Here is a 13,581-nt window from a genome sequence, read left to right as displayed (position 1 = left end):
ACCAGCAACATGCAGTAGACATACGGTGACATTGAAAAAAGTCAAGAAACGATTTTTTCCTTTTTCTTTCACGGGGGGGAGGTGAGGTAAATTGACGAGATATACCCTGAACCACCCTGGACAATGTGTTTGACCCTACAGGCATTGGGAGATCAGCCAAGAATGCAAATGCTTTTCAGAGACTGCGGGGACTGTGGGATAGCTGGAGTCCTCAGTCTCCCCTCCCTCCCTCCATGAGCATCCATTTGATTCTTTGGCTCTCCGTTACGCTTGTCACACAGCATTGTGCTGTTGCCTCTGTCTATCATAGCCTGGAGATTTTTTCAAATGCTTTGGCATTTCGTCTTCTGTAACGGAGCTCTGATAGAACAGATTTGCCTCCCCATACAGCGATCAGATCCAGTATCTCCTGTATGGTCCATGCTGGAGCTCTTTTTGGATTTGGGACTGCATCGCCACCCATGCTGATCAGAGCTCCACGCTGGGCAAACAGGAAATGCAATTCAAAAGTTCACAGGGCTTTTCCTGTCCACCTGGCCAGTGCATCCGAGTTCAGATTGCTTTCCAGAACGGTCACAATGGTGCACTGTGGGACACCGCCCGGAGGCCAATACTGTCGATTTGTGGCCACACTAACCCTAATCTGACATGGCAATACCGATTTCAGCGCTACTCCTCTCATCGGGGAGGAGTACAGAAACCAGTTTAAAGAGCCCTTTACATCGATATAAAGGGCCTTGTTGTGTGGACAGGTGCAGGGTTAAATTGGTTTAACGCTGCTAAATTTGGTTTAAACACGTAGTGTAGACCAGGCCTTAGACATCCCTAGTGTGATTTCTGTTCCTGCACCAGTTATGCCCTAGATCTCTAAAGTGTATTCAGGGTCGTCTTTTCTTCATTCCATCACATTAGCTTTTTAAATCATAAACAGGTGTCATTTTAATTTGGTTTTACAAATATTTTAGGGCAATTCTCATGAGCAGTTTCTTCTGCATCTCCTCTGTACCATATCTCTAAAGCAAGTACTTCACTAGTACTTCTTATTTAGTATGATGCAATTTAGTTCAGTCAGTAGGGAACTAATTTTAAGGGCTCTCCTCTCTGATCCACTCATTTCGCTCCTGCAGCTCTCAGCCTGCCTTCAAGTTTGTTACTCCAGGACTGCCAAGCTGTGTGTATGTTTTTGGTATGACAAATGAGCCCTTTCCCTTCTGTGTCAATATGTCTAATTCACATGACCACGTCTCCCAAATTTTCTCTCTTGGGAAGAGATGTTCTTCAGTTATTTTACGAGACTGAAGACCAAATTGGAGCAGTTTCTTGGCTTCCTTTCAAAGGAGAAAAAGAAATATCATTTTGGATGCTTTGGGACAGAAACTAGGCATGTCCTTGACAAGCGTCTTTGAACAGATGGTTTATTTATTGATTTAAAATTACGAAATGGGAAGTGCTCTTCCAAAGAATCAAGGATCAGAACCTTGTCTCATTCCATCTGTTTGTACCACTCCGGCAGTGGCAGGCAGCGCTAAAGCAATGGGAAAATTGTTTAGCTAGGCTCTGTCTCTCCAAACACCCCCCCAGTCCTCATGAATTTTCACTCATTCCGGCTAAATTCATTTCAAACATGGTTTGCTTGACCAATGCAAACAAGGCCAAAGTGCTTTCAAAGCTATATTCAAATCTGGGTCCATACTACTCCTCCAGACACAGTGCTGGTAGAGGGAGACAGAACAGATAACACATGGTTTTTATAACCTGGTAAAACATAATTTGGCCCTGCCTGGACAGGGATATATATATATCACCATTCAGCCATGAGTCTAACATTCATGAAAACAGCACATTAATTGTACCATATACCTTCTAACAACATTTTACCCCACACTGAGCTGCTTTGTCATTCTTCCAAACAATGAACATTCAGGCTGACATCATTGCTATGGACATCCTGCCCAAGCTGCTCTCTCTCCTTGCATCTAGCAATTCAGATGTTCAACAAGCTTCTATTGCACTGCTCTGGATATTATCCCAACACCCAGCCAACCAGGTAGGGATGATAGTTGCTGAATAGCAGGGGTTCTTGCCATTGCCTGGCATAAAACTTTTAATACTCCTAACTAAGTAATGCTACGGCAACAATGTTAATGTTGCATATAGTGAATTACTGATATAAATACTCGATGTGCAAATCTCCATAGAAAAACAGAAAGAGCCTTCCCAAAGAGATCAAGGGTTAGCTACCGCAACTGCACCTGGACAGTTATTTAATATCGGGATTGTGTGAGTTGAGGGGGACCCAGTGGACACTGAGTTTAGTCCTTTGTGTTGTAGAGCAGTTGTATAAGAAGGTCACTCACACCAGCCCACACGCTACTGACTAGTAAAGCATTGCAGGGCTAGTGACTTAGGGCTTGTCTACATTGGCAATTAACAGCGCTGCAATTTGAGGTGTGAAAAAACACCCCCCCTGCACACAGCAAGTTGCAGTACTCTAAAGTGCCAGTGTAAACAGTGCCCCAGGACTGGGAGCCACACCCTGGTTGAGGTGGTTTTTTAAGAGCACAGTGTACCATGACCACACAAGGCACGTTAAAGCTCTGCCGCTTTACGGCTAAGGGGTTTTTTTTAGGAGGGAGGATGCATGGCAGAACACAGAATAGTATGGGTACATCTACACTACAGGATTATTCCAATTTTACGTAGACTGGTTTTGTAAAACAGATTGTATAAAGTCGAGTGCACGCGGCCACACAAAGCACAATAATTCAGCAGTGTGCATCCATGTACCGAGGCTAACGTCGATTTCTGGAGCATTGCACTGTGGGTAGCTATCCTGTAGCTATCCCATAGTTCCCCCAGTCTCCCCCACCCATTGGAATTCTGGGTTGAGATCCCAATGCATGATGGTGCAAAAACAGTGTCGCGGGTGATTCTGGGTAAATGTCGTCACTCATTCCTTCCTCCGTGAAAGCAACGGCAGACAATCATTTTGCGCCCTTTTTCCCTGAATTGCCCTGGCAGACACCATAGCATGGCAGCCATGGAGCCCGTTTTGCCTTTTGTCACTGTCACCGTATGTGTACTGGATGCCGCTGACAGAGGCGGTGCTGAAGTGCTACACAGCAGCAGTCATTTGCCTTTGCATGATAGCAGAGATGGTTACCATCCCTATTGTACCGTCTGCCATGCCATTGTAAATTGGCAATGAGATGACAGTTATCAGTCATTCTGTACTGTCTGCTGCTGTCATGGGTGCTCCTGGCTGGCCTTCGCTGAGGTCGGCCAGGGGCGCAAAAATAAATATGGGAATGACTCCCCAGGTTATTCCCTCCTTTATGTTTTATCTAAGAATAGAGTCTGTCCTGCCTAGAATATGGGGCAAGTGTACTAGAGAGCCAGTATATCAGAGAACCAGAGCGCACAGCTGCTCCGTGTGAGATCCTGCAGAAATGATGAGCTTCATGCCATTCTAGGGGGTGCCCCTGCAACCACCCCACCCGTTGCTTCCCTTCTCTCCCAACTCTCCTGGGCTACCGTTGCAGTGTCCCCCCATTTGTGTGATGAAGTAATAAAGAATGCAGGAGTAAGAAACACTGAGTTTTCAGTGAGATAAAATGAGGGGGAGGCAGCCTCCAGCTGCTATGATAGTCCAGGCAGGACATTAAACAGTGGTGGGGAGAGGAGCCCAGCATCCCGCTGCTATGATAGTCCAGGCAGGACATTAAACAGTGGTGGGGAAAGGAGCCCAGCCTCCCACTGCTATGATAGCCCAGGCAGTACAGAATCTTTTCTTTACACAGGAAAGGCGGGGGGCTGATGGAGCTCAGCCCCCAATTGCTATGATGAGGACGGTTACCAGCCATTCTGTACCATCTGCTGGGAATAACCGGTAGTCATTCCTATTTTTACCCAGGCGCCCCTGGCCAGCCTCACCTGAGGCCAGCCAGGAGCACTCACGGGATGACGACGAGGACGGCTATCAGTCCTTTTGTACTGTACCGTCTGCCACCAGGGAAGGGAGGAGAGAGGATGCTGCAGTTTAGTGCCGCAGCACTGCATCTACCAGCAGCATGCAGTAGACATAGGGTGACGTATAAAAAAGTCAAGAAATGATTTTTTTCCCTTTTCTTTCACGGGGAGGGGAGGGGAGGGGGGGGGTTAAATTGACAAGATATACCCTGAACCACCCCGGACAATGTGTTTGACCCTACAGGCATTGGGAGATCAGCCAAGAATGCAAATGCTTTTCAAAGACTGCGGGTACTGTGGGATAGCTGCAGTCCTCAGTCCCCCCTCTCTCCCTCCATGAGCATCCATTTGATTCTTTGGCTTTCCGTTACGCTTGTCACACAGCACTGTGCTGTGGACTCTGTATCATAGCCTGGAGATTTTTTTCAAATGCTTTGGCATTTCGTCTTCTGTAACGGAGTTCAGATAGAACAGATTTGTCTCCCCATACAGCGATCAGATCCAGTATCTCCCGTATGGTCCATGCTGGAGCTCTTTTTGGATTTGGGACTGCATCGCCACTCATGCGGATCAGAGCTCCACGCTAGGCAAACAGGAAATGCAATTCAAAAGTTCACAGGGCTTTTCCTGTCTACCTGGCCAGTGCATCCGAGTTCAGATTGCTTTCCAGAGCGGTCACAATGATGCACTGTGGGATACCGCCCAGAGGCCAATACCGTCGATTTGCGGCCACACTAACCCTAATTCGACATGGCAATACCGATTTCAGCACTATTCCTCTTGTCAGGAAGGAGTACAGAAACCGGTTTAAAGAGCCCTTTGTAGCGATATAAAGGGCCTCATTGTGTGGATGGGTGCAGGGTTAAATCGGTTTAAGGCTGCTAAATTCAGTTTAAACGCGTAGTGTAGACCAGGCCTATGCTGAGAGATAGAGGCCATCAGGTCAGAGAACGAAAGCTACATCTTCTCTACCGGGCTCAGCATGGTAATTTTGTTAGGGCTTGTCTACACAGGGACACTCAGTGTATGGCTACACTTGAAATTTCAAAGCGCTGCCGTGGCAGCGCTTTGAAGTGTGAGTGTGGTCGGAGCGCCAGCGCTGGGAGAGAGCTCTCCCAGTGCTGCACGTAAACCACATCCCTTACGGGTGTAGCTTGCAGTGCGGGGAGCCGCGCTCCCAGCGCTGCGGCACTGATTACACTGAGGCTTTACAGCGCTGTATCTTGCAGCGCTCAGGGGGGTGTTTGAGCGCGAAAGTTGCAGCGCTGTAAAGTGCCAGTGTAGCCAAGCCCTCAGGAAAGTTCAAGTGAATTGATCTCTTTTGAAGAACCACTAAGATAAAGCAAACAAGGCCACTTTACTTCTGAATGAGAGCATCCACACTGGGATTTAAGATGCGTTAATTGTCTCTTTGTGGACAAACCATTAGTTAGATTTGGCTATTTTGTTCAAGGTAAACGACACCACAAATAGTGAAATGTTATTGCTAATGCCTGAGAACCTGAAAGCAAAACTGATTAGAGGTAGAATATAAAAACAAACAAAACAAAACACTGACTACAGTATTTTCTTTGTCCATGCAGAAGGAAATGCAAAAGTAAACAAAGTATAAGATAGTGAAAAGCAACGTCTGTACAATAATTTCCATTACAATAGCTGATGGTGTCAGTAGTCACGACTAAGGAAATTTTAAAATATGATTTTTAAGCTAACCACCTGTTAAATCAGTTAGCATTTAAGGATTCAAGCAAAAAAAAAGTGAAAGCCTAGCATGTGATGTAGATTTTTACAGTAGTGACAAGATAATCTGACTACCCAAGGCTTGTTTTAGGGGCTTTTAGTGGCTAATTACTGAAAGAAATTCATGCTGGCTTGAAACTCGCACTGGGAACTGCAGACCTGGTGCTTTGTACATCAGTTGATCTTGCACATTCTGCACAGCATGGTTTAAATTATGCCTCCTACAATTTAGTAGTGTGCTGGGAAAGGCAAGAAGGTGCACTGCCCAAGCAGAAGTGCCTGGAGGCATGATGCCTTTGAAAGGCATTATGCTTATTATTTATTTGAATTACATTAGCACTGGGGATCATAGTCATGGATCTGGGCCGCATTGTGCGAGGCATTGTATGCACAGAATGAAAAGTCGGTCCCCACCCCAAAGAGTTTACAATTTAAATAATTGAAGTCAGTGGGGTTACTAAAGTGTTACTCAATGTGAAGAATCAGGTCAGAATTTTACCTCAGTAATAAAGCTGTTAATTTTCCAAGAAAGCACCTCTTGCAGTTCAACTTCCCCTTCCCCCAGCCCCCTCAAGCTATGCATACAACCTATCCCCTTCATGGCTTCTAAAATGTATGTCAAGTATTTCAATCAACCCCCCCAATCACATCCTGTCTGCGCACAACTGAAGCATCCAACATGACCAGAGTTTCAAAGTGGTTACATCAACAATGAAACAGTCAAACCATCCATCAGGGGAAGGGGTAATATGTGGGTCTACAATAGGACACTTGGAAGTGAAATGTCGTCTCAAGGGTATATTCTCTGGTGAGAAGTGTTTGCATTTTGAAATTTATTTTAGTGAGCAAACATCACTGTCACTGATTGTTGAATGTTGCTGCATTGTGAGATTCAACTCTGAGTATCTAGACAAGGGTCTTATCCATTGTCCCTTGTTTCCCTCCCTCCCCCCTCACCCTTTCTAGCCTATTTTTCAGCTCTTTTCAAGGTTTCCTCCTCTGGCCCGGTCTGAATTCTGAGTGAATTAGAGGGACTGTTCCCTGGGAACAGCAGTAGGAAAACAAACCACAGAACAAAGCTAACATTTACAAGTAAATGAAGTAATGCTTGAGTCATTACAAATACTGGCCAATATACAATAGGGTAAAATTTATCTGCCCTTTAGTTACCGTGGATTTGATCAGATGGAATGTTTCATGGAGCCTTCATTCCTTAGTAGAAAGCCTCTCTGTGATTCACCGGCTTGGCCATTGCATTGACTCAGGGTGAGCATGCAACATAACACTGTATTAGCTTCCCCAATGCAAAGAGAATTCTGTTCAGTTCTGTCAAGAGCAATCCAGTCCCAAAGCCCTAAGGAAGAGGTTGGGTGTTATAATAAAGGGCCTTTTCAGCATGAGGTGAAGCCATGTTTGTTAGAGCAAGGGATTAGGGCTCAGAACACTAGGTTCTAGTCCAGTTCTGCCATTGACTAACTTGTTCTAGGACACAAAGTAACTTTACTTCTCTGCATCTTGGTTTCACCATCTGTAAAATGGGAATAATATTTATCCTTGCTAGCACACTTCACTAGATGATCTCAGAGTGCTTTACAAAGGCCAGGTATTAAAATGATAAAAACAATTGCTGCTAGAATGGTTTCTCTGGCCAGTGTGGATTAGGATCTTTTTTTCAGCTCCAACTGTTTGAGTCTGGGGAAGAAGTTTGGCCAATAGCTCATCTGAATCTGTTCACCCATCTTCTACTGAGAATGCTGCCTCTGTGGCTCTCCCTCACTGAACAGAGGATCACAATAATGAACTTGGAATGAAATCTGTGTCTCACACACATAATTGCAAAATACTGCAGGCCCATCAGAATTTAGTGTTCTAATACCTGCCATCAGATGGAATAGTGATCAAATGTATATCCTACATGTATGAGAAAGATTGGCAGTGGACCCATTCATGTATTGTAAGAGTTCATTTTTGGTCTGCGCTCAATTAAAAAGCCTGAGCTGCCTCTCCTGCTGATGCAAGTTGGGAGTAGCTCCACTGAAGTCAATTGGAGTTAAACAGGTTTAAAAAAAAAAAAAAAAAAAGTCAGACCTACAGTATCCAGAATTGTCTTTATAGTTAATGGAACGCATTCTAGCTAGCTTAGATTAGGTGAGCTGTGTCTATGAAGAGAGGGAAAGACATCGCTAGAGAAATTCACAAGCATATATCTGTACGTACTACACCCTGATTGAAACCTAACATGTAGACATCTGAGCTTAAGTCATACTTTGTTCCCTGAGTTTAACCATCGTGCTGAACTTTGGATTTGTCTTCTTTCATGTTTTGCTTCAGCATTTCACCTGGTGACTGTGTTTGGAATGGATGCATTTGAAGATGTCAGTCAATATCAAGTGAAAATAAAATACCCCTTTTGTAACAACCTACAAATCAGGAAAGATGCAATTTAAACTGATTTTTAAAGACATCTAACTTTGATGCTGCTTCAAGGAGCCTGACATTTCCAAAACTCCAGAGTAATATCTTTCATCTCAGTATGTATGCCGGGTTAAAGATTTAGTACATCCTTGCTAGCAAGCCTCAGTTTCTAAACAGTATGAATAAAGAAGTACATTACTGACTACACAAAGTACTGTCAAATGCCCAAAGCAAACAGACTGAAAGAACAGAGAAATGTTTTATTTGGTAACCTTTTAGCTACACTAGGTATTGCTTGCAACTATGGGTCTGATCCAAAGCCAATTAAGTCTGTGTGAGAGTTTTCCCTCCAGTTCACCTTACTGAAAAACAATATATAAGTTCATATTAATACCAGGGAGACTTGGTGGCCAACAATTCCAAACTTGGAGCTAGGGTCCGATTCCACTGGCATAAGAGAAGCCTGGAAGTTCAGCAAGGGATAAGCTTTCTGAAAGGCCTTTAAATATCAATAGGAGAGCAGAGAAACCAGTATACCATTTTTAAAGGATCTTTTTAAAAGGAATTTCAGGAATGTGATTTTAAAAAGTGCCTGATCACAAACTGATTTAAAACAAGTCTGTTTAAAACAAATCAAGTTGACTATATCTGTTGTGACAAAGTTCCTCCTCTACCTTGGTGGGTCTTGTGCTTATTGGCAGATTTGCTCACCTCAGTGATCTTCCCCACAGTCTGGGTCAACTCCTCCTGTGTCTGATCAGGAGTTGGGAGGTTTGGGGGGAACCCGGGCCTGCCCTCTACTCCGGGTTCCAGCCCAGGGCCCTGTGGATTGCAGCTGTCTATAGTACCTCCTGTAACAGCTGCATGACAGCTACACCTCCCTGGGCTACTTCCTCATAGCCTCCTCCAAACACTTTCTTTATCCTCACCACAGGATCTTCCTCCTGGTGTCTGATAACGCTTGTACTCCTCAGTCCTCCAGCAACACACCCTCTCACTCTCGGCTCCTTGTGCCTCTTGCTCCCAGCTCCTCTCACACACTTCCTCTCCTCTGGCTCCCCCCTCCCTGACTGGGGTGAGCTCCTTTTTAAACCCAGGTGCCCTGATTAGCTTGCCTTGATTGGCTGCAGGTGTTCTAATCAGCCTGTCTGCCTTAATTGGTTCTAGCAGGTTCCTGATTACTCTAGTGCAGCCCCTGCTCTGGTCACTCAGGGAACAGAAAACTACTCAGCCAGTGACCAGTATATTTGCCCTCTACCAGACTCCTGTACCCCACTGGTCTGGGTCTGTCACACTATCTAATGTAAAGATTGCTGAATGATCTACCTCTTCCATTCACCATTACCCATAGCACTGCCCTTCTCATTCATAATCACATGCCTCCCTTTGATTACTACAACTATTGCTTAGCTGGCACTTTAATACTTTAAAAGTATTTGATGGGATTTGTCAGCTGGAAATGAGGAGTATCAGCCAGTACCATCGGACCATCCACCTCTCCACAGACCACTAGCATATGTTATGTGTAACAGGAGTGGTCAATGGACCACAATCTGAGAACTACAACTCTAAACTACAGCTAGTTTAAAACAGCTGAAAGTTGAGCTGGGGTAGTCCTACCCATGACATAACATGGAGTCACATCACATGCTTTAGCACTGTCATTATCAGCAGTGACTGAATGGCTTGTTGCTCTTGCAGGATGCTTTAATGCATGGAGAGGTGCTGCAGAATCTGGGGGTGCTACTGTTAACTCACCAAACGGACCCAGGGATCGTTAGTCACACTGCCTGTATCATAAAAAATCTGGGCCTTTGCAAAAACATACAGGTGAGTAGCAGTTTTTCTTCACAGAATTACACACTGGAAGGCTGCACTTTCAGCTATGTCAGATAAGAGTTACTCACACCAAAGAATGGCTTTTAAAATCATAGGCAAAAAAAGTCTTACACTCTAGGCCTGCTCCTGTTCCCACTGAAGTTAGTGGCAAAATTCCCAGGAGTGTACAAGTGGGCAGGATCTGATGCTCCACATTAAAAGTTGTCTTTTATCTCTGTTTCCATTGTTACACAGTATTAAATGTTGTGGAAAATCAGATATATTTAACTTGTCATACAGGCCAGTGATAGAGTCTCATGGTTTTAATAGCTACATTTTTCATCTAGGGCAGTGACACTCAGACCTCAATGGTTCAGGATCCAAATTTGTGATCAACATTACCCAAAAGAGCCACAGTAGAGTGAATTCATTGTTTCATCTACTATATAAAAGGAAGGGATGGATAGATAGATAGATAGAACATTATTCTCACAGCAAAATAACTGACCAAGTATTGTTTTGTCAACTTGAATTAGTTAATAACATAGTAGAAACAGCCTGATTGCTTAATAAATTAAATCACACAGTGTTTCAATATCTTGTACTGCAAAGAGCCGCAGGAGACACACTAAAGAGCCACTTGCAGCTCACGAGCCTCAGTTTGAGTATCGCTGGTTTAGGCATATGTATAGCAGGGAGGTTTCAGGCACAGAGAGATTTAGTGACTTGCCCAAGTCACCCAGAAGGTCTGAGGCTGAGTGAGAATTGAATCCTCATCTTCCAAATCCTAGTCCAGTGGATTAACCACAAGACAATCCTTTCTTTTTACAATGGATGTCTGTGGCTAGATATTTGTGGAGTCCAACATTTATCTGATTTCCATGTGTTTGGATAATATAATCCCATTCATCCACTGCCTTGCTGCCAGGCCAAAAAAGTACACAAACCCAGGCAAAAGAAAACAGCCTTGCAGGGGTGTTGGAACAATTTGTATAGTGGGGGTGCTGAGAGCCGTTGAACCAAACTGTAAACCCTGTATATGATGGCATCCACTTCAAGCCAGCGTGTCCTCCCGCACCCCCAGCACCACTAGTTCTAGCACCTATGGCGCCTTGTACCTCTCAACCCCTTCCCAAAGTCCTGCTTTTTTCCTTCCAGAAACTTTCCTAAGTCCTCCTTCCTGTCCAAAAGCCTACACAAAGCCAGACTTTGTAGTTCTCCTAGGCCAGTGATTGAGGAAATTCAGAATCAAAGCTCACATAGGATGTCATGGTCTCTTCCTGGGGCCTTCAGTGCTTTGCAAAGCTTTTGCGCCACTCTTTTAATAACATTAATCCCTTCCCATGAAATAAGGGATGCTTCAATACATACAATTTTAGAGTTACTCTGTATCTATTACTTTCAAGTAGGTAAGTGTAATTTATACTCTTTTGATTGGAAAAGCCTGTAGCACCATATTCCAATGTCTTCTAATTATGCAGTATAAATTAACATATAGCAAATCCCACATGCCCCTTCAAATTCCACGGTTTCATGCTCATAAACCAGGCTGTTTCTTGATAACTAAAGAGATGAGCCATTGAAGATTAAAAGCACAGGTTTGGGGTGTTGGCATCCACATGAGGAGAGATTTAAAAGCCTGAGATTAAAAAGAGACTAGCATTGATTATTCAAATGGAAAGAAGAGGTATATAAAATGTGTTACTTATAATTGCCAGGTTGCCTATAACAATCTGCATTGCCTGATTCATCTCTAGTTCTGATGAAATCCTCATCCATGCATTCATTTCCTCACCCCTTTACTACTGAAGTTCAGTTCTCTCGGGCCACCTTCCTACTTTTACAGAGAAATACAATCACATTATCCACATCCTCAAACAACTCCACTGGCTTGCCATTTGATCCAGTTCAATGTTTTTCTTGTTTTTGCAAGGCCTTCCTGTGCCTGCTTTACACTCTCCATCCTTCCTTCAGTTGTGTTGCACTAGCTTCCTTTCTGTCTCTGCACATAATCTGATTAATTCAGGTGCAAGAGCCTTCTTCTTTGCAGCTCTGAATTTTGGACACATTTTCCTGCCTCGCTGACTCATCTCATTTAAAACCTGGAAACCTACCTTTCCTTCCTTTTCTGCATCTTAACGTCTCCTTCCTGCTGCTTTCATTCTTCATTTAACTTTATAGAGTAGAGCATGGGATACAGCTTATGAGACAAACATTGCAATATAAAACAAAGTTGTATTTTATTATAAATAGAAAAAACTAGTCTTGCATTCCTCTTTCTTGTCTTCCTTAACACAAGAGCACACTCATTTAAACTGGCAGATACATGTGAAAGAAAGACTGATATAAACCTATGGAACTCACTGTTGCTGAACATTAGGACAACAAATATTTTAGCAAGATTAAAACAGATTAGAAATCTGAATGTCTAACAACAGCCTCTTCAGATACAGTATTTGACAAAAATTATAAGGTTTCACAAGCTTCATGGTTCAAGGCAGAAAACTGATCACAAGTTAGGGCCGAAAAGGGAATTTCCACCAACCGCACATTATGAAAATCAGTTTCCTTATGATGAACCCAGCCAGACCAGAGTCCAGTAGTTCATAATGTGTGCAACAAACATTAAAGTTACAAATCACCAAAACCACAGCCGTTCTATCACCTATAACAGACAAATATGTGGCTCTGAACTGAAGTCCTGGAGGAAGAGTAAAGGTCGGTCCTCATTTTCAAATGTTACAAGGAGATGTGTTTATATCATTTTGAGTTTAAGTATTTGTTATCTGATTAATAGGGGGCTCATTGAATTGTATTGTCCATCCCAAGGAATTGCCCCCAAACCAATTTAGGGTCTTTGTCACAAAAAAACCAAACCAACAAAAGCCCCCTTTATACCAACAGGGTACACAAGTATTGTGGCTGAACTTGAAAAGCAGCAGAGTCTTGACTAACCTGGTCCCCCTCACCCTGTGGTCAACCAGGAAACAATTTATACAAAAAACTTACGTTCAATGGCTTAATATACCTTTGTTTTGCCTAGGTGTAACCCACTTTCCTGACTGAGCTGTAGAGAATGTCCCCCTTGGAAGCCTTTTCCTGCATTCTGCAGAAGATTTGTCTTTCTGCTTGAATGGGTGCCTGCCCTTTTTATGAGTTTCTAATTAGGTAATAACTCTTGTTACAGACCTGGCTGAATCCCCTTTTAGTGCATGGTCACCAGTCAGTTGTAATGGAACCAAACTTTGGATCCCATCAGCTACCAAGCCAGCAGAGTTTGGGCACAGTCCAGACACTGTTTCTAGCTCTAGGTTGCTAAGGTACAATCCACAATGTAGACTTGCTGTCACCCTTCCTTGAGAGGCGGGACTCCACAGTCCAACCGCTCTAGGTGCTGAAACCCATGATGAGACTTCTCAGACTTCCCCAGTCACTTACTCATGCCCCCTACAGTTCCACCTTGCCACGGGCACCACAGTTTATAATTTAACTTCCCAGGAACTACAGGGCAGAGGAAAGAACACAGGCTTTGCACAGGAGTCACTAAAATCACAGTAACTTTTATCCTTGAAGAACACAGGAGTTACAGATCTTATGGAAAAATAACAAAAAGCCCATACACGCTCACCCCTGAGTCTG

The 13,581-nt window shown here is 43.7% G+C and overlaps 2 protein-coding genes across 2 annotated transcripts in view; both read left to right on the top strand.

Moving 5' to 3' along the window:
* The window catches only part of PDE7B (phosphodiesterase 7B), a 708,282-nt gene that overhangs the window by 405,734 nt on the left and 288,967 nt on the right, over positions 1 to 13,581 (top strand). The gene's annotated exons all lie outside the window — the stretch shown is intronic.
* Positions 1 to 13,581, top strand: part of LOC127050075 (uncharacterized) — a 46,756-nt gene that overhangs the window by 21,660 nt on the left and 11,515 nt on the right. The window contains 2 exon segments of the mRNA XM_050951609.1: positions 1,914 to 2,047; positions 9,826 to 9,954. Of these exon segments, the coding sequence (XP_050807566.1) occupies positions 1,914 to 2,047; positions 9,826 to 9,954 (263 nt within the window).

The sequence above is a fragment of the Gopherus flavomarginatus genome, chromosome 4, assembly GCF_025201925.1.
Source record: "Gopherus flavomarginatus isolate rGopFla2 chromosome 4, rGopFla2.mat.asm, whole genome shotgun sequence".
Lineage (NCBI taxonomy): Eukaryota > Metazoa > Chordata > Testudines > Testudinidae > Gopherus > Gopherus flavomarginatus.
This window is presented reverse-complemented; position numbering and strand designations above follow the sequence as displayed.